The following is a 21,069-nucleotide window of genomic DNA, read 5'->3' as shown; positions in this document are numbered from 1 at the left end:
GCCGACAACAGGGTGCTGGGGATGTTCTTAGAAACTTAGGACACGGTGGGGAAGGGGGGACGGGGAGGGTAGAGGGCAGGAGGGACTCGGAGGGGCAGCGGTTGGGCCGAGAAGCTGACCTTCCTTAGTGTGACGGTTAGTTTCCCAGCTGGGCAGCAGAGACTGGGAGACCCCAAGAGAGACCAGCAGGGTGTCAGTGAGGGGAGGAGCTTCCACTCCACCCAGGGTCCCCGAGGGGCCGTGTCCGGTGCAGTGTGGCCAGGGATCCGGCCAGCGGGGGGTCCTGACTCGAGGCCGGCCTGTCCTCAGAGAGGGCTTGGTCAGTGGAGGCCTGCCAGCTGTCAGAAACTGATTTTTAGAACCAAAAAGAATGAGTCATTCGGAATTTCATTTCTTAGGCTTGTTTTTTCCCACAAGATTATATGATAGCATCAGGTGATACTTCCTGAGACGCAGGGGGTGGGGCTCAGCTCCCAAGCTGCCAATGGTCCCCTCTGCTTTCTTCTTCTTCTTCCCTTCCCTAACTACAGGACGGCGAACAAATTAGACGGCAGCATTCCACTAGAAATCTTACTCAAGGTGCGCACCCGCCGATCACAGCACCTCGAAAAACTCAGCTAGGCAGCGCCCCCTTTAAATCTCATACCGAAGGCAGTGAAGACATGGCCTGCACGTGCGTGACAGCAGAGAGACCCCTCCACTCTTGGCCTCGTTATGAGACTAAATCTCTGCCCGGGCTCGGAGGCTCACACCTGTAATCCCAGCACTCTGGGAGGCCGAAGCGGGCAGATTGCCTGAGGTCTTGAGACCAGCCTGATCAAGATGGCAAAACCCCGTTTCTACTGAAAATACAAAAAATTAGCTGGGTGTGGTGGTGCGCGCCTGCAGTCCCAGCTACTCGGGAGGCTGAGGCAGGAGAATCACTTGAACCCGGGAGGTGGAGGTTGCAGTGAGCAGAGATTGTGCCATTGCACTCCAGCCTGGGCAACAAGAGCAAAACTCTGTCCCCCCAAAAAAAAGAAAGAAAGAAAAAGAAAAGAAAGGCCGGGCGCAGTGGCTCACGCCTGTAATCCCAGCACTTTGGGAGGCTGAGGCGGGTGGATCAGCTGAAGTCAAGAGTTTGACACCAGCCTAACCAACATGGAGAAACCCCATTTCTACTAAAAACACAAAACTTGCCAGGGGGTGGTGGCACATGCCTGTAGTCCCAGCTATTCGGGAGGCTGAGGCAGGAGAATCGCTTGAACTCGGGAGGTGGAGGTTGAAGTGAGCCAAGATTGCGCCACTGCACTCCAGCCTGGGCAACAAGAGTGAAACTCTGTCTCAATTAAAAAAAAGATAAATATATAAAACATAAAAATAAATGAGTGAAAGGAGGTGATTAAGTGGGGGCTCTGAGGTGGGTTCATTAGTGAATATTTTTGTGTTACGATATTTTTGCTACATAACGTCACAATTTTAGGGATTTAGATGATGACAAGAATGCAGAAAGCTCCCCTGAATTCAAAAACTACCAAAAAATCAAAATACACGGTGCTAAAAGCAATAGGTTAATGACACAAGCAGTCCATAAACAGGGGCTGGGTGCAGCGGCTCAGGATCGCGATCCAGCCCCTTGGGACGCTGAGGCCGGAGGACTGCCCAAGTCCTGGTGTTGCCTGGGCCACACCGTGAGATGCTGTCTCTTTTTTATTTTTTCTTAGAGATGAGGTCTCGCTATGTCGCCCAGGCTGGAGTGCCGTGCTATTCACAGGTGTGATCCCACTACTGATCAGCACGGGAGTTCTGACCTGCTCCGTTTCTAACCTGGGCCAGTTCACCCCTCCTTAGGCAACCTGGTGGTCCCCCGCTCCCGAGAGGTCACCATATTGATGCTGAACTTAGGACAGACACCTGGCACTGCACAGTAAAGCCCAGAACTCCTGGGCTCAAGTGATCCTCCAGCCTCAGCCTCCCAAGTAGCTGGGACTACAGGCACTGCCACCGTGCCCGGCTCTTTTTGTTTTTTGAGAAGGTGACTCACTGTCACCCAGGCTGGAGTGCAGTGGCACAACTGGCTCACTGCAACCTCTGTCTCCTGGGTTCAAGCAACTCTCCCACCTCAGCCTCCCATGTAGCTGGGACTACAGGCACGTGCCACCACGCCCGGCTAATTTTGCTATTTTAGTAGAGACGGGGTTTCACCATGTTGGCCAGGCTGGTCTCGAACTCCTGACCTCGAGCCATCCATCCTCCAGCCTTGGCCTCCCAAAGTGCTAGGATTACAGGTGTGAACCACCGTGCCTAGCGGAATTACCTATTTTATCCATGTTGTAGAATAATGAGACCAGTGTCGAAATTCAAGTACCCTACAAAATGGGTGTTATACTTCGACATGTGAAAAGTTGCCACGACTCAGCCAAGAGTCCCCCGTGAGTTGGTGGCAGGAGCTCTGAAGCTGCTTGGTGGCACCTGGGTCATGGCCTGTGCAGTAGCCACAGAGAGGCCCCCACAGCGAGTGTCTGGCCATTTTCAGCTGCAGTTGGGATAGGGAAATGGTTTTTGACCCTGATCAAGATGCACAGTGTGTGGATCCTCCAAGCCCTGATGGGGTTCAGATGCTTAGTCACCAAAGCAAGCGCCCAGTGTCAGCTGAGGTGGGGCGCAGTGGCTCACGCCCGTAATCCTAGTGCTCTGGGAGACCAAGGCAGGAGGATTGCTTTAGGCCAGAGGTTCAAGGCCAACCTGGGCAACCTAATGAGACCCTGTCTCTACAGACAGACAGATCGTGTCAGCTGCGTGGAATGGAAAGCCACGTTATTTTCTCACATAATAAGCAGTTCAAGGCTGGGCGCGGTGGCTCACGCCTGTAATCCCAGCACTTTGGGAGGCTGAGGCAGGCGGATCACAAGGTCAGGAGTTGGAGACCAGTCTGGTTCACACAGCGAAACCCCGTCTCTACTAAAAATACAAAAAATTAGCCAGGTGTGGTGGTGTGTGCCTGTAATCCCAGCTACTTGGGAGGCTGAGGCAGGAGAATCGAGTGAACCTGGGAGGCGGAGGTTGCAGGGAGCTGAGATCGCGCCACTGCACTCCAGCCCGGGCGACAGTGCGAGACTCCCTCTCTAAATAAATAAATAAAATAGGCAGCTCAGGGGGAGGCGGTTCAGGACTGGGCCTCGGCTCAGCGATGTGGTTGGGCTCTGCTGGGCAGTGTGCTGACATGTGGCCTAAGGCCCCAAGGTGGCGCTCTAGCCAGCATGCCTCTGTTCAAGACAGAAAGAAGGGGACAGAGCTCTCCAGCGGCGTCTTCTTCCGTTTTATCTGGCAGGAAAAAGGTTTTGTAGACGCCCTCAACAGGCATCCACTTATGTCTCATTGACCAGAACTGTGTCATGAAGCCAAAGCTGGGAAATTATTTAGCAGAGCAGATTGCTGCCCCTCCCCCACACTGGAATTTGGTTGCAACAAATTAAAAAATGGAGATAGGATGGGCAGTTAGCAGCATTTGCTCCCATCAGCACTGGGCTTGAAGGGTGATAAAACCCAGTGACTTGCTTTTTCTTTTCTTTTTTTTGAGATGGAGTTCCCTCTGTCACCCAGGAGGCTGGAGTGCAGTGGTGTGATCTCACTGCAACCTTCACCATCCGGGTTCAAGTGATTCTCCACCACGCCTGGCTAGTTTTGTATTTTTAGTAGAGACGGGGTTTCACCATGTTGGTCAGGCTGGTCTCAAACTCCCGGCCTCAATTGATCTGCCTGCCTCACCCTCCCAAAGTGCTGGGATTTCAGGGATTACAGTGCCCGACTGAAAATTACCACCTTTCTTCCGATGTGTTTCTCAAAAGTCATATCCTCCAACTGTCAACCTCTCAGGGGCAGGACCTCGGTTCCCCAGCACGTGGGGTGGGAGTGGGGTTTGCTGTTGGAAGTGCCTGTCACCAGAGGCAGCCAGAGCAGGCTGCAGACAGTTCTACTGAGGACTCCCAGCCTCTGTGATGTCACACTGGGCTTCTTTCCTTTCATCCTGGGCTGTGGCTCTGAGGCCATGGAGCTCCGGAAGCTGGGTTAGGGGAGGAAGCCTGGTGGCTGTGACCTGCACTGGAGGCGTAGGAGGCCCAGCCATGATACCCTTAATGGATGCCATGCCCCGCGTGAAGGAGCCCCGTCCTCTGCCTCTGGTCCCACTTCCCTGGGTCCTCCCCAGCCTGTTTGCCGCCTGCAATGTGGTGATGCTGATCTTTTTCAGCGGCCTCTTCTTCGCATTCCCGTGAGTGTCCCAGGCAAGCTGTTAGGTTTCCTGCAAAGAGACAGCAAGGGAAACAGAAGGTGATGGTAGGGTGCAGGCAGGAGTGCAGAAGACGTGGGCAGAGGTCAGGGAAGGAGGGATACTCTAGGTCTAGGGAACCGAATGTGCAAAGGCACAGAGGTCGGAGGTGCCTGTGCAGCTGGGGAGCTGTGGGCGGCCGGTCATGCTGGTGACATTTGGTGGAGCCGTTATGAGTCTGCCTGGGTATTTGGAGCCTGGAATTTTAGAGCTGGCTTTAAGGTCTGCGGGTCCTGACCTGGGTAAGCCAGGCTGCCCCTGCTCAGGTCTGAGCCTGGGTCTCGTCTCAGTTGCAGGTGGCTGGCTCAGAATGGGGAGTGGGCCTTCCCTACGGTCACAGGCCCCCTGTTTGTCCTCACCTTCCTCAGTCTTGTTTCACTCAACTTCTCAGACCCTGGCATCTTACATCAAGGTGAGGCTTCAGCCCCCCGGAGAAGGAGGCGGCACCCCAAGGACTGTACCTGAAGGGGTGGTTGCTAAAGTGCCCTTCCTGCCGCCCTCCTCCGGCCTCTGGACCGCTTCACCCCACGTCTTCATTGCTCTGGCCCTGGCGCCCCATTTCTTAAGCCGCCAAAGTGTGGAAAACCAGAATTGTTGAGCTTTCCCAGTGGCCTAGGTGGAGGACTGGGCGGGCCAGGGCCAGAAGCCAGTGGGCTCTTCCAAACCACTGTTTGCATGTCCTCCCTTCACTGCCAATGCAACTGAGAGCAGCACACACTGCTCCAAAGGCCTGAGGTGTTTTTTTTTTTTTTTTTTTTTTGAGACAGTCTCGCTGTTGTTGCCCAGGCTGGAGTGCAATGGCGCCATCTCGGCTCACGGCAACTTCCGCCTCCCGGGTTTGAGCAATTCTCCTACCTCAGCCTCTCGAGTAGCTGGGATTATAGGCATGCATCACCAAGCCTGGCTAATTTTTTGTATTTTAAGTAGAGACGGGGTTTCTCCATGTTGGTCAGGCTGGTCTCGAACTCCCGACCACAGGTGATCCCAAAGTGCTGGGATTACAGGCATGAGCCACCGCGCCATACCAGGCCTGAGTTTTATACAAAACTCTCCTGGCTGAAAACCCGTCTTCCCTTTGACTGCCATCCTCTCTGAGCTTGGACAGCTTGCTCAGTGGGGACCGGGTTCCCCTGCCCACCTCGTCCCCACCCTTTCTCATGCCCTGTGATGCCATGGAGCTGCCCCAGCTGCAGAGTGACCGCAGGGCCTTCTGCTGCACCCAACCCTCTTCCCACGCCAGGCTCCGCTGAGCAGGGGCCCTTGACCGCGCATGTGGTGTGGGTGAACCACGGGGCCTTTCGCCTGCAGTGGTGCCCAAAGTGCTGCTTCCACTGCCCGCCCCGGACCTACCACTGCCCCTGGTGCAACGTCTGTGTGGAGGTGAGTGCCCCTCTACCTGACCACCAGCCAGCCATCGCCCCACATCTGGCTGGGACCAGGAGGCTCCTCATACAGGGGCCGGGGCTGGGTTTGAAGCTGTCTCTCAGGACTGCTAAAGGCCAAGGGCGCCAGTAACTCCCAGCCACTCTTGGTCACTCCTGAGCTGCCTGCCCGCACCTGTCCCCGTAGGCTGGCCCTTGTCTGCACAGGTGCTGACGTGCACAGGCACCTACATCTGTCCTGGGCTGGGTCAGGCCGGGGGAGGAGAGGCAGCTCCCTGTCCCACCCCTGAGTTCACTGACACCAGATACCCAAGCCCCTCAGGCTGGCTGCCCGCCTGGTCTGGGAGGCCTTGCCTGTCCTTGCCTGGGTGTCCAACTTGGAGGGCCTCCTGGCTCTGAGTGGCCATCTCTCTCGTGGTCATGGCCTGCATAGGTTTACAAGTGGTGGCTGGGCAAGGGTGCTGCTATCATCTTTATCTAATGGGTGAGAAAGTGGAGGCCCACGGATGGTTTATGTTCTGCCCAAAGTTAAAGTAGGATGTGTCTCCCAGAAGGTCTGGCAAGCCTTGTCTCTAGTGTCTCCTGACAGGTGACCTGATATACCACAGAGACCTAGGTGTGCTCTAACAAGGGAAATGCCAGCGTTAGGGACTCTGGCTGTTTCTCCCTGGGGGTGGAAGCCGGTGCATGGGCCAAGGGCAGGTGGCTAGACGGCAGGGGGAAAGTGATCGAAGTCGGGCCGGAGGAGAAGTCCTCGAGCCTGCTCCCTCTCCCTGTGGCCCAGGACTTTGACCACCACTGCAAGTGGGTCAATAACTGCATCGGTCACCGCAACTTTCGCTTCTTCATGCTGCTCGTCCTGTCCCTGTGCCTCTACTCGGGCGCCCTGCTGGTCACCTGTCTCATCTTCCTGGCGCGCACGACCCACCTGCCCTTCTCCACCGACAAGGCTGTCGCGTATCCACGTGGGGAAGCGGAGGGAGGAGGCGGGGACTGGGGGGGCGTGCAGCGGGCCGGCTGTGGGGGCGGGGCTAGAGGGAGAAGCCTCGGGGAGGGTCAGTCCGGGACGAGTGGGGTGGGTGGGGTGGGGGATGGGAGGGGCTAGGAGAAGCTGTGTAATCCCAGCACTTTGGGAGGCCGAGGCGGGCGCATCGCTTCAGCCCCGGCGTTTCAGACCAGCCTGGGCAACACAGTGAGACTCCGTCTCTACGGAAAAATAGAAAAATCAGCCGGGCGTGGTGGCGCGCGCCTGTGTCCCAGCTATTCGGGAGGCTGAGGCCGGAGGGTCGCTTGAACCGGGGAGGTCGAGGCTGCAGTGAGTTGTGATTGTGCCTCTAAAAGAGAAAAAAGAAAAGAAAAAAGAATCGAGCGGGGTCATGGAGCGGGCGCTAAAAGTGGAACGCAGACCTGGAAGGGCCGGGACTGCGGGGTCGTCAGGCTTTCGCCTGGGTGGGCTAGATGAGGGCGGGGCTAGGAGTGGTGGGTGGGCTTGCGCGGGCGGGGCTCTGGGCGGAGTCGGGTCTGAGGGGCGGGGCTCGGAGCAGAGTCGGGCTTGAGGGGCGGGGCTCGGGGCGGAGTCGGGCTTGAGGGGCGGGGCTCGGGGCGGAGTCGGGCGTGAGGAGCGAGGATCTGGGCGGAGTCTGGTCTGGAGGCGGGGCTCAGGACGGAGCCGGGCCTGAGGGGCGGGGAGAGGGGCGGAGTCGGGTCTGCGGGCGGGGCCAGGCGTGGAGGATCCCGCAGCTCCGTCCGTTCCTTAGCGCGCACAGCATCGTGGTGGCGGTGCCCGCCGCGGGCTTCCTGGTGCCGCTGTCCCTGCTGCTGCTGATCCAGGCCGTGTCCGTGAGCTCGGCCGACCGCACCTACGAGGGCAAGGTACGCGGGGCCGTGGGGGGTCAGCTCTCGCCTCCGGACCTCCGCGCTCCCGCGCTCTCTCCACTGCCCTGGGCCCTGGTCGCCTGACCCCCACGCTCGATGGCGCCTCCTTAGGTGCCTCCAGACGCAGCTCTTCAGAGGCTCGAATCTCGCCTCCTCCGGGAGCTCGGTGGTCACTCTCCCTCCTGGGAGCCTACTGTGTGCTGGGCGGTTTGTGTTACTGAGTGTGGGAGCCTACTGTGTGCTAAGCTGTTGGTATTACTGTGAGTGTGGGAGCCTACTGCGTGCTAGGCTGTTGGTGTTACTGTGAGCATGGGAATAGAGGTGGGTCAGGCTGGATTCCACACCTGTGTTGATGAGGAACCTGAAATCAGAGTGACACCCGCCAGATACCCATGGACACCAGATACCCACGAGGGCTCAGAGAGAGCAGTCTTGGGCCTGGCAGACTCAGGCATTGAGAGCTGAGGGAGGACCCCGCAGTAGAGGAGGACGTGCAGCTTAGTGGTCTGGGAGAGACAGGACAGGGGGAGGGCATTGCAGGTGACGGGCACACCTTTGCAGAAACTCAGGGAAGCCTGAAAGTCTATGGAAAGGGAAGTATGGAGAGGAAGCAGTTCTAACTGCAGAGAAGGTGGTGTGGGCAACCCCGGTGACTGCTCCCGGCTGGTCACATTAAAGAGGTCCAGGCCGGGCACCGTGGCTCACGTCTGTAAGCTCAGCAGTTTGGGAAGCCGAGGTGGGAGGATCACCTGAGCCCAGGAGTTTGAGACCAGCCTGGGCAACAGAACGAGACTTCATCTCTACAAAAAGTTAAAAAATTGGCCAGGCGTGGTGGCATGTGCCTATAGTCCCAGCTACTCCAGAGGCTGAGGTGGGAGGATTGCTTGAGCCTGGGAGATAAAGGCTGCAGTCAGTGAGCTGTGATTGCACCACTGCACTCCAGCCTGGGAAATAGAGCGAGACCTTATTTTTTTTTTTTTAAAAAAGCCCAGGCTGGGCACCGTGGCCCAGAAAGTCAGGTGGAGAATTTAGGCTTGATGCAAGGAGCCAGGGTAGGATTCTTTAAAAGTCAAGTTTATTAGACACGTGCGGGGCTCTTGCCTGTAATCTCAGCACTTTGGGAGGCTGAGGTGGGAGGATCACTTGAGGCCAGGCCAGGAGTTTGAAACCAGTCTGGCTAACATGGCGAAACCCTATCTACAAAGAAATACAAAAATTAGCCGGGTGTGGTGGCATGTGCCTGTAGTCCCAGCTACTTGGAGGCTGAGGCAGAGAATCTGTTGAACCCGGGAGGTGGAGGTTGCAGTGAGCTGAGATTGTGCCACTGCACTCCAGCCTGGGAGACAGAGCGAGATTCTGTCTCAAAAAAAAAAAGTCATTTATTGGACAATAATCTCCCTATGTAATGCTCCCCTTTTCTAGTGCACAGCTGTGAGTTTTGACAAATGGATACAGTCCCGCAGCCACCACCAAAATCAATATTTAGAACAGTTCTGTTACCCCCGAAAATCAGAGGTCGCAGTCTTTTGTAGCCGACTTCTCCCCTCAGCTGCAGCTCTTGGCAACCACTGATCTGTCTTCTGTCCTTACCATTTTTCCTTTTCTGGAATACGTGGAATTGTTGGCTCGTGAGTCTGGCTTCTTTCACAAAGCACAGAACGTTTGAGATTCATTCACATCATTGTTCAGTATTGCACCGTATGGCTGTTCAACAGCTTATTTATCCATCTACCATTGAAGATGTTTGTGTTACTTCTAGTTTTGGAGGATTATAATAAATAAAGCTGACTGGGCGTGGTGGCTCACGCCTGTAACCCCAGCAGTTTGGGAGGCTGAGGTGGGCGGATCACCTGAGGTCTGACCAATATGGAGAAATTCCGTCTCTACTGAAAATACAAAAAATTAGCCGGGTGTGGTGGTGCGAGCCTGTAATCCCAGCTACGCGGGAGGCAGAGGCAGGAGAATCGCTTGAACCTGGGAGGCAGAGGTTTCGGTGCACTGAGATCGCGCCACCGCACTCCAGGCTGGGTAATGAGCAGAACTCGGTCTCAAAAAAAAGACATAGCAGCTGGACGAGTGCACGCCCTACATGTCCATAGTGTTGTCTGGTTTTTACTTTTCTGAGGCAGAGTTTTGCTCATTACCCAGCCTGGAGTGCAGTGGCGCGATCTCGGCTCACCACAACCTCCGCCTCCCAGGTTCAAGTGATTCTCCTGCCTCAGCCTCCCGAGTAGCTGCGATTACAGACACCCACCACCACGCCTGGCTAATTTTGTGTTTTTAGTAGAGATGTGGTTTCTCCATGTTGGCCAGGCTGGTCTCGAACTCCTGGCCTCAGGTGATCTGCCTGCCTCGGCTTCCCAAAGTGCTGGGATGACAGGTGTGAGCCACCGCGCCCGGCCTGTGTCGCTACTATTAACACCATTCATGTTCGTCATCATTTACACATGCTTCTGTCTGTCTCATCTTCAAAGCAAAGCAAAACACTCCCTTACCATCGCCAGCCTCCGCTCCCCTGCTGTACCCTACTCTCTCGCAGGCATATCTCCTGACAGAGCTGGCAGTGCCCACTCGCTCCACCCCCTCCCCCCGGCCTCAGCCGGCCACAGTCCTCACTGTCACACTGCTGCTGCTTCCACCAGGTGGCCAAGGCCAGTGGCCAGTTCTCACCTACTCTTTCTGGATGGCACACAGCAGCTTCTGAAACTGAACGCGGCTGCACGGCCTGTCCCCGCCCCTCAGGGCTCAGCCTCTGGCTTCCAGGCCGGGTCCTCTGCCTGTGCCTAGGCGTCTCGGCCTGGGTTCCTGCTCCCTCCCTTGGGGCTGCCCTCACCACCCTGAAGGTTAAGGCTGGCCCTGGGTGTTGCGTGCCTGTCTCAGTCCCCAGCACAGTACTTGGTAGAGTGAAGCAAGGAACTGGATCTGTGGCTTACTGCACAAGTGAGACGCCCACTGCTTTCACACCAGCCCCTGGAATATTTATATATATAAATATATTTTATTTTTGAGATGGAGTCTCACTCTGTCATCCTGGCTGGAGTGCAGTGGTGTGATCTCGGCTCACCGCAACCTCCACCTCCCGGGTTCAAGCGATTCTCCTGCCTCAGCCTCCCTTGTAGTTGGGATTACAGGCATGTGCCACCACACCAGACTAATTTTTGTATTTTTAGTAGACAGGGTTTCACAGTGTTGGCCAGGCTGGTCTTGAACTCCTGACCTCAAGTGATCCACCCACCTCGGCCTCCCAAAGGGCAGGGATTACTGACGTGAGCCACCGTGCTTGGCCAATACCAGCAATACCAGTTTCTTTTGCGTGCTTTAAACACCCTAAAATAGGCAGAACCTCAAACAGTGCAAGGAAGCATGTCGCCCTGTGGCGATGCTGAGCTCTCCTGGAGCCGTCCTGACTTCCTCCCTGCAGTGCCAGCTGCCCTGCATGGCGTCCGGATCCCTTCAGTGGAGAACGGTGTTGAAAAGCTCAGTCTTTGCATGGCTGGGGGGATGGGACACGCAGTAGTTGGTGGTGGGCAGAGACGTGGCTGGGCCACGTTCAGTGACAGGACGTGACAGCGAAGGCTCTTGAAGTCAGGTGAGGCCCAGCCTGCCCTGGGGAGGAGGAGGGAGTTCAGGAGGTTGTGAGATGGATGGGTAGAGGGAGGGGCAAAGGGGAGAGAGGAGGGAGAACCTGATGTGTGTTCAGGGCTTCAGGGCCTGAGCCCAGATTTTCCTGGGCCACGTGGCGGCGGTTGGGACATGCGATTGGGCCTCACACAGCTGACCTTCCAGACCGTGGCATTCAGGGAAGGCAGTTTGTATCTGGAAGGAGGCAGGAGGAGGATGTGTGTGGCAGGTGGAGACAGAGGGGGGGCGGTGCAGTGGCGGGGTCCTCTAACTCTCAGCTGCTGCTGGGCTGAGCCCTGGCTAGCTGAGCAGCACCGGGAGGGCCACTGGGTGACGGCCCAGCCTTTCCTGCAGGTTCTGAGCTCCTCTTCCGGTTTCCACCCTCCTCCAGTGCAGGCACCTTCAGGGATACAACCCCTTCGACCAGGGCTGTGCCAGCAACTGGTATTTAACAATCTGTGCACCACTGGGCCCCAAGTGAGTTGGCAAAACAGAGGCCCAGCTGGTGAACCCTGGGGCTGGGGTGGGGCGGAGGTGGGCTCCCCCCGGCTCCTCACACAGCCCCAGGCCCTTCCACTCACGGTTCCTGCTCCTCTGGGGTCTTCTCCAGGGCGCTGGGAGCTCTGGGGCCTCCCCACTTCCTCGCCTCTGTGGGCTCTTGCCCCACTATGGCGTAGAGGCATCACGTGCAAGGCTGGTCTCAGCTTCCTGCGGAGCCAAGCCCTGGGCTGCCTGCTTCCCACGCTGAGGGGGGAGGGGGACCAGGCCAGGAGGACAATGGCCCCGCATGTGGCCTGTTCCTCCCCAGGTACATGGCTGAAGCTGTCCTGCTGCAGACAGCGGTGGGGCCTGACTGGACACCCATGCCGAACCTGCACTCCCCCACATCCCCCGCAGCCTGCCCTTGCCTCCAGCCCCAACCTCTGGGTCCCTACAAACCAGGGAAGGGTCCCCTGGGGAGTGGTGAGGCTTCGGCTCTCCAGGAGGTAAGACGCGTGTGCCTGTCGGGAGAGGGGTCTGCAGGTTGTGAGGGCGTGGGGGGAGGCCCCTGAGGCTGGAGCACTCTGAGCTTGGGGGAGGGGGTTCTACACTGGAGGGGCGTTGAAAGGAGGGCCCCAGGCCTCTAGAATATACCCAGGAGTCCCGGGAGTCACAAAGACAAGTGACGACCCCTCTAAACATGCTGACTGGCCTTGGGTCAGTCACTTACTGTCAGGACTGGGATGAGCCTGTGGTATATAATTTGGCCAGAGGGTGGGGGTGGCAGGAGATTGTTTTATTTAAAGGAAATGAAGCCCCATGAAACGGAGGTGGCACGTTGGGAGCGTTAGGAGTGCCCAGCGCCCCTGGGGCCTTCGCAGCCTGTTCTGGGGCCAGCCTGCTCCCTCTGCTCTGCCTCCAGGGGCAGGAGACCTGGCCTGAGCTGCGGGGCACAGTCTTGGCAAGAGCCCTCACGCCCCTGTTCTGTGTTTAGCTTCACACTGGCCCAGTGCTGCCCCGCTGCCGGAGGGCCCCAGGCGAGACTCCGCCTTCCTCTCGCCCCTGTGCGCCCGGAGATGCCCGCAGCACCAGTGCCTGAGCCCACCTCCTGAGCCCACCTCCTGAGTGAAAGCCTTTCTGTGCCCTGCCCTCGCCCTCCCCTGGTGGGAGTGCCAAGACACTCAATGCCCATTAAATACCCTTGCCTGCCCCTTACAGCTGTCACGCTGCGCATGTCTGTCCTGGGTGAGGGCTTCGGGAGACTCTACTGGGGGTCAAAGACCTTCCGGGATGGAGGAGCCAGGATCTGTGGAGACCTGAGTACAGGACCTCTGTGACCTTGGGCAAGACACGTAACATTTCTCTCATCCTTAAAACTGGGCAGCATGATGATTGCGGCGGCTGACCTGGCCCAGCTCCCAGCTAGGGCTGGATGTCTGAGCTTGGGATGACCTGGCCTCCACCTGGCTGCACCTTTGTCTGGCTGCAGGGGGCGCTCGCTGCCCAGGAATTCACCAGGCCTGGCCTGGTCCAGCCCTGCCTCCCTGGAGCCTCGGGGTGGGTTGGGGCTGACCCTGAGGCTGGGAGTGGCCCCCTCCCGGCTGCCCCTCCTGGGGAAGTGAAGGGGTGGGGGCGTTCTCCACCACAGCCCAGCCCCACAGCTTTCCTGCAGCTGTGTCTCACCCTGGCTCCTCCTTCCTGGTGGGAAGTCAGGAGCTGGTTCTGATCCCATCCCTGGGGTGGTCCCAGGCCCCTCCAGGTGGGGGTCGGGGGGAGGGAACATTGAACTGTGGCTCTGCTAGCAGCCAGAGTGTGACCGTGGGACTGGGAAAAATGCCACCTTTCTGGAGGGTTGTCAGAGGCTGGACTGGTGTTTCATGCAGAACATCAAGGACACAGGTACACAGGAGGCACACAATGGGTGCACCCAGTGCGGTCATGATTATTTTCTCCAGGAACACAGGTACACAGTCGGCACACAATGGGTGCAGCCAGTGTGGTCATGATTTTCTCCAAATGCGAGCCTAGGGCCAGCCTGGACTGGGCCACAGAGGAGGGTCTGGGAACCTGGGCCTTGGCCGGGATATGAATCATGGAACTGGCCAGGTGAGGAAGTCACGCCAGCCTAGAGTCCCAGCAGAGGGCAGAGAAGGCCAGGCCTGAGATCGGGGGAGGCCCTGCCCTCGCTCTGTGGCCCTGTTCCTGTGAGTCACCTCCTCTCACTGTCTGGGGCTCGGCTCCCCACTAGGCAGACATAATTTCCTCATAGTCAAAGGAGGCCATGACCCCTCTGAGGGGTATAGATTCTAGACCTCTCTGTCCCTCCCAGCCTGGGATTGCTTTTTTTTTTTTTGAGACGCAGTCTTGCTCTGTCGCCCAGGCTGGAGTGCAGTGGTGTGATCTCGGCTCACTGCAACCTCCGCCTCCTGGATTCAGGCGATTCTCCTGCCTCAGCCTCCCGAGTAGCTGGGACTACAGGCATGCACCACCATGCCCGGCTAATTTTTGTATTTTTAGTAGAGACAGAGTTTCACTATGTTGGCCAAGCTGGTCTCAAACTCCTGGGCTCAAGTGATCGGCCGACCTCGGCTTCCCCAAGTCCTGAGATTACAGGCGTGAGCCACCACACAGGCCCCAGCCTGGAATTTCTGAAGTTTCTTCAGGAAAGCCGCTTGGATCAGGCCCCTCTGCTCCTGGAGGGTTAAGTGAGACGTGGACCGTCCCTTCCTTTGACTCCCCACCACTTCACACTCTCTCCCCTAAGCCAGGGACCCTCAGGACTCTTCGCAGCCGGGCTGGGAGGCCTCAGTTGAACTGCACCCCCTGCTCCTTCCTTGTTTCCACTGAATGTGCCTTTGATTCTCAGATGCGCCCCACCCAGTCCTTGGCCCCCTGATAAGGGGAGGGGTGTTATCAGACAGTTATGGGGCCTGCTGCCCACATGCCCAGGAAGCCAGCCACCCTTCCTTCTCTGTGCTGGAGCCAAGGGGTGACCCCAGGCCTGCAGGGCCGCCAAGGGCCTGCCTGTCTAGTGCCCCTCTGAGAGGTCCCAGATGGCACCTAGCACCTGAAGAAGGGAGTTGGTCCCTGGGATGGGGAGCCCAGAGCTGCGCCTCCCCATCTCCACGCCTTTCTTCCACGGGCCTTCTGGGCGGGCCACAGGCTTCCTGGACGTGTGGGGTGGGACTAGGCCAGTCACTACTCTCTGTGCCCAGCAGCTGCTGTGCTGTGGGGTCACCGCCCTGTGCTGCTGTGCACAGCCCCAGCTTCCTCGTCTGTAGCACTGACAGTCACAGCCACCTCCCGGGGTCACAGGATCCTCATCCAGCTGCCCCTCCACCCCAGATTCACAAACAGGCACTCTGGGGCCCAGAGAGGGAAGTGGTTGCCTAAGACCACATGGTACAGCCAGTCTGGTGACTCTCTGCTTCCCAGGCCGCTGCCCCTATGCCTGGTCCTGGGCTCTGCCCTCCAGCCCTGGTGCCTCATAGCTGGGCTGGGCTGTGCCTTTCAGCACAGGCCTGGGAACTGATAAGAAGGTCGGGTTTAACACCGTCTCCCGCGCTGTGCAGCCAGCGATAACGACTCCCACCCACTGCCTCCCGGCCCTGCCCTGCTCTGCCCTGACCCTTGGGTGGGGGCCCTGCAGGTGGCTGAGGGTGGGGCAGGGCAGGGACAGAGGGGGAAGGGGAGGTCATGGTGCTGCAGGACCCAGGGCCGAACCCTAGTACCTCAGAGGACACAGGCACCTTGCTGGCTGAGCCTCGTGGGCAGCTGGGCACGGTGCCTGGCGCCCACGCTCCGTCTGAGCCTGAGTCCCTTCTCTCTAGTTCTCGGCGTGCAGAAGAATGGCTGGAGGAAGCAGGCCCAGGGCTGAAGGCTTCCAGCACTCACACGACCCCAACCCAGCCCTGCCCGGCCTGGGCCTGTGCGCAGTGGCTAGGCCGTCCCCTTTCACCCTCACAATTGCTCTGTGAAGTTGTCATTGTAGTGCTCGGGGGGCGGGAACCAGCGTGGACCCGAGAGGCAGAGGCGCAGCTCCCATGACCCTTCACCACCGCGGTCTGTGGGCCGTTCATCTTACCTGCAGGTAACGGCTAAACCGAGGCTCCGAAGGTGGGCTGCCTGGTCCCTCCTTCTGTAAAGTAAGATGAATAATCGTATCTCCAGAAGAAAACACATGCACGCCCACACACTCACACACACACACACACACACACACACACACACGGTCGTATCCCATTGCGTGGCTACAAAGCGGATGCCACAGTGCATGAAAGGAGCTTAGCACCAGCCTGACACGTGGCGGGTGTCCCCGAGGGAGCCGTGCTCGTCACCGTGCAATACAGGGTGACGCAGGAGTCAGGCCTCTGAGATCTGCTCCTGACAACGGCCACCGGCCACCGGTGTGGGTTCCCCTGAGGCCGGACACAGGGGTGAAGGGTGCCGCTCCGGAGGCGGGTCTTTGTTACTGTTTTACAGAAAATCCACCAACACTGATGGCTCCAGGCCAAAGGGGACGGGGGCACGGGCTCAGATTCTTAGAGGGCTTGGGGAGAGGACGAGGGCCACCCCACAGTGGCTCTGCCTCCTGTCACTAAAGCAACTGGGGCCAGGCGCGGGGCTCACGCCTGTGATCCCAGCACTTCGGGAAGCTGAGGCGGGCGGATTGCAAGGTCAGGAGATCGAGACCATCTGGCCAATGTGGTGAAACCCCGTCTCTGCTAAAAATACAAAAATTAGCTAGGTGTGGTGGGCACCTGTAATCCCAGCAACTCGGAGGCTGGGGCTGGAGAATCGCTTGAACCCGGGAGGCGGAGGTTGCAGTGAGCTGAGATTGCACCACTGCACTCCAGACTGGTGACAGAGCAAGACTGTATCAAAAAAAAAAGAAAGTGTTGCTTCTGCTTTGTGTCCAGGCAGCGCCTCAGGCTGAAGGGAGTCAAGAGTGAAGGTGGCTCCGAGCACAGCTCCGCCCTCCCCGTGTCCCTGTCCGCCGTCCTCTCCACACAGGCTCTGCCTCGCCTCTTCTCACCTCTCCTGTCTTTCTCGGCTCTGTCTCCTGCTCTGCCTGGATTGCTCTCTCTCTCCCGCTTTTCCTGAACCACAGCTTCCAGGAGCACAGTCAACTGTCTGACAGTCTTAAAGCACTAACCGTGGTTCTTGGAAGCCCTGGTCTGGGTGTGGAACCCGGGAGGCGTCCGCCAGGCTGGAGGCAGGGCCTGCACAGGGCGCCTTTGTCTGCCTTCCCCGGGGCTTCCGCCGCCCACCCGGGCACCCACTTTCCCAGCGGCTTTCTGCCTGAGGAAGTTCTGCTGCTGAAATTGGGGATTCCCAAAGTGGAAGGGACCCCGCTGAACAGTCAGCCACCTCCCTTACCTCTCAGGGAGAAGAAAGCCACGGCGGTGGGGACGCGGGCAGGGCTTCCCCGGTCACACAGCTGAGCAGAGGCCAGGCTGGTGGGGTCCCTCGTCTGCCGCCTCAGTCCCGGGCCCTTCCTGCCACCCCACGGAGAGGAGGCAGCTGGGTCAGAGGCCTGGCCCGTCAACAGGAAGGGCACTCTCTGTCCCTAAAGGCCTAGTGATCAGGCTCCAGAGGGCGAAATGGTAACAATGGCAGCAGTGATGGCACCGTCGCATGCTGACTGAGGCCCAGGCCTGGGAACCCTTGGCCTGCGCTTGCTCAGCGTCCTGATGAGGCGCCGCTGTCACTCGTGTGGGCGTGGCCCTGGACAGTCCTCCGGCCTGCAGAGGCCAGGTGTGTGGGGGACCTCCTGACTGAGTGACCAGGGAGGAGGGTGCTGGTCTGGGGGCAGGTCCCGAGGTGAGCAGGGCTCTAGGCAGGGCCTACTCCATGGCCCATTAGAACCTCATCTGCCCCTAGTAGCAGTGGAGGCATGAGCTCAGCAAGCGGCCAGGCCCCCGGCTGTCTGGGCTGGGGGATCCCCCCCATGAGTTCCTAGATGCCTGCTCTTCAGCCCCTGACAGAATGGAAAGAGCCCTCCTGCCTGCCTTTTCCTGGCAGGGCGGGAAGAGGAAGAGGAAGGAGAGGAAGAAGAGAAACCTTCATGGACTTGTATTCCTTTTCCAAGGCCAGGACCAGCTGGGTACGCAGTGGTTGTAAAGGGAACAGTGAGAGGGTCTGACTCAGGCATGGGGACCTGGGGGGAAGTGATTCCCCTTCTCTTCTTTTTTGAGATGGAGTTTTGCTCCTGTCACCCAGGCTGGAGTGCAATGGCCTGATCTCAGCTCACCACAACCTCTACCTCCCGGGTTCAAACGATTCCCCCGCCTCAGCCCCCCACATAGCTGGGACTACTGGCGCGTGTCACCACACCCGGCTAATTTCTACATTTTTAGTCGAGGTGGGATTCTCGTTGGCCAGGCTGGTCTGGAACCCTGACCTCAGGTGATCCGCTCACCTCGAAAGTGCTGTGATTACCGGCCGACTCCCTCTCCTCTGTCCCCATTTTCCCTCCTTGGGCCCTGACTCTTATATATGCTCTGAATTTAGATTCTTTGGGGACCAGGTGTGGTGGCTCATGCCTGTAGTCCCAGCACTTTGAGAGGCCGAGGCAAGTGAATCATCTGAGTCCAGGAGTTCAAGACTGGGCTGGGCAACATATTGAGACCCTGTCTCTATATAATAAAATTAAAAACTAAATAAAATAGAGCATTTGGAAATGGTGGAGGTTGAGGATGGGCCACCTCGCTCTGACTCCCAGGCAGGCAGCCTTCCTTGGTGACCTCGTTGGCTCCCTCTCTTCCCCATCGAGTATCTATCCCTAAGGGAAAGAGCTGGCCAGACTTGGGTTTGGGGCAGAGATGGGGCCCCCTCTGCTCCCAGCTGGTGCCACAGTCTGTTAGCCACCCACACCCCCTGGCCTCAGAGTGCCCTGGAGTGGAAGTCTCCGGAAGGCCTTGAGGTCTGGTGGTGCCAGGCCCACTCTGAGCCTTCTGGGGGGCAGGGGCCGGGGCTGCTGGCCCAGCTTGGCCAGGGGGCTCTGGCTGCCTTGGGTACGATCCAGGCCGGAGAGTAAAGGGTTTGTTCCTGAAGCAGAGGCCAGAAGTAGGCACGCACGGCGCTCTTTGCTTTGGAGTAGCAGCCCTTAAAGATTTGTTTTCTTTAAATATCCTGCTGCAGGAAAGAAGCCGAAAAGCAAACATTCCTACAACGTGGATTTCAGGTGGCTTTGAAGGGGTGGCCGGTTCGGTTTCCGTCCCACCCTGTTTCTGCTCAGCGGGGTCGCGGGCACTTGTCCCTGAGTTTGCTGGAGGTCCACGCCCTTCCAGGCTCCCCCGTCCAGCCTCAGCAGCGGGTTTCCTCGGCACCAGATCCAGCCTGAGGGCCCCTGGTCGTGGCCCAGCCCTGAGTTTGGTCCCAGGGGAGGCCGCTTCCCTTCACTCCGGCGGCACTGGCGCGTTGCCACACCCTCCTCTTTGAAGCCTCAGGAATCAGACACACTTCCTTCGTTGCTGGTCTTGAGACGGAGTCCCGTTCTGTTGCCCAGGCTGGAGTGCACTGGTGCAATCTCCGTAGCCTCCGCCTCCCAGGTTCAAGCGATTCTCCTGCCTCAGCCTCCCGAGTAGCTGGGATTACAGGCACGTGCCTCCACACCCGGCTAATTTTTGTATTTTTAGTAGAGATGGGGTTTCGCCGTGTTGGCCAGGCTGGTCTCAGACTCCTGACCTCAGGTGACCCACCCACCTCGGCCTCCCAAAGTGTTGGGATGACAGGCGTGAGCCACCACGCCCTGCAGAGGAATCAGATACACTCTGACCCTCCTGACTCTCGGCTGCTCTTCCCCTCACCCCCTACCATGAAACCTTCCAGGTCCCGTCCTTGGTCCCCATGCTCCTGCTGCTGGGGGGCAGGTGAGGCTCCACAAGACTCAGGCTGCTCTTGGAGAAGCCACGCGTTCCCTTGCCCAGCAGTGCCGGGCCTGCCACACCTCCACCTCCAGGCCGCCCAGGCTTTGCGCCTTCGTTTTTTATGACTGAATTATTCCCTGGGAGCTTCCGGATGTGTAGGGTCTTTCCACATCCCAGTGCCGGGAGAGAGAAAGCGACGGTGAGAGGAGCCACAGAGTGAGGGAGCGCCTGCTTGTGTGCAGGGCGGCTGAGCAGGGTGAGGGCCTGAGTTCATGGGGAGGGTATCTGGGTGCCCCAGATCCATCCCAAGCTTGGGGCTGGAATAGAAAAGTCTAAAGGGGCCGGGCCTGGTGGCTCATGCCTGTAATCCCAGCACTTTGGGTGGCCAGGGCAGGTGGATCACAAGGTCAGGAGTTCGAGACCAGCCTGGCCAACATGTGAAACCCTGTCTCTACTAAAAATACAGAAATTAGCCGGGCATGGTGGTGCACCTGTAATCCCAGCTATTCGGGAGGCTGAGGCAGGATAATTGCTTAAACCCAGGAGGTGGAGGTTGCAGTGAGCTGAAATTGTGCTACTGCATTCCAGCCTGGTGACAGAGTGAGACTCTATCTCAAAAAAAAAAAAAAAAAAAAAGTCCAAAGGGTGCCCACAGCTAGCCCCAACCAAGAGGGAGCAGGAATTCGAGGGGCCCTCAGGCAGCCTCATCAGCCTCCTTGCCCCTGGGTGCCCTGATCCAGTGGCCGTGGAAGGACAGGGGGTGGGGAAGGAGGGTCCTGAGGGAAGGGACATTGAGAGGGGCTGTCATCCAAGGACAAGCTTGTAAAAAGTCTGGGGCCTGAACGGGATGATAGAAATTAGAATTCTGTCTTGTTTCTCTCCTATCTGCTCACACGTTCAATAAACACTGAGTAGTCACACTGTATCCAGGAGGCAAGAGAACGTATTCATGCATGGTATAATTATTTAAATTATAGCCAGGCACAATGGCTCACACCTGTGATCCCAGCACTTTGGGAGGCCGAGGTGAGAGGATTGCTTGAGCCCAGGAGTTTGAGACCAGCCTGGGCAACTCAGTGGCTCACCTCATCTCTACAAAAAACCCCAGAAAACAATCAGCCAGGCGTGATGAGGCACACCTATACTCCAAGCTATTTGGGAGGCTGAAGGGGGAGGATCACTTGAGCTCAAGAAATAGAGGCTGCAGTGAGCCTTAATTTCACCACTGCACTGCAGCCTGGCTGACAGAGTGAGACCCTGTCTCAAAAAACAAATTGAAAAATTTTAAAATAAAATTATACGTATTTTTTCCTTGTTTTTTTTTTTTTAATTCTTTTTTTTCCTTCTTTTTGCTGAAATACAATCTAAGCAGATATATATATGTATTTTTAAAAGACTAGAGGCAAATTCATCAGATGCTTATGGTGACCAGTTGGGGGATCCTGGCTGCGGGGCTGGGCGGCAAGACACCTGCATTCTGGGCCCAGCTGCCCCTGTCTCCACACGTGAGACGAAAAGCCCTTGTCCTCTCTGG

The 21,069-nt window shown here is 57.8% G+C and overlaps 1 protein-coding gene across 1 annotated transcript; it reads left to right on the top strand.

Moving 5' to 3' along the window:
* Positions 1-4,103: 4,103 nt before the first annotated feature.
* Positions 4,104-12,740, top strand: ZDHHC19 (zinc finger DHHC-type palmitoyltransferase 19). The gene is given in 9 exon segments (XM_012460091.3): positions 4,104-4,249; positions 4,597-4,718; positions 5,547-5,686; positions 6,473-6,645; positions 7,455-7,560; positions 11,576-11,661; positions 11,993-12,089; positions 12,092-12,170; positions 12,659-12,740. Coding segments are annotated over 8 exon segments (930 nt in total). The 3' UTR covers positions 12,152-12,170; positions 12,659-12,740.
* Positions 12,741-21,069: the final 8,329 nt, after the last annotated feature.

This window comes from Aotus nancymaae, unplaced genomic scaffold, assembly GCF_030222135.1.
Source record: "Aotus nancymaae isolate 86718 unplaced genomic scaffold, 86718_ANA_hifiasm-v0.15.2.pri h1tg000038l, whole genome shotgun sequence".
NCBI classification, from domain to species: domain Eukaryota; kingdom Metazoa; phylum Chordata; class Mammalia; order Primates; family Aotidae; genus Aotus; species Aotus nancymaae.
The sequence above is the reverse complement of the archived record's forward strand: the minus strand, read 5'-3'. Positions and strand labels throughout refer to the sequence as shown.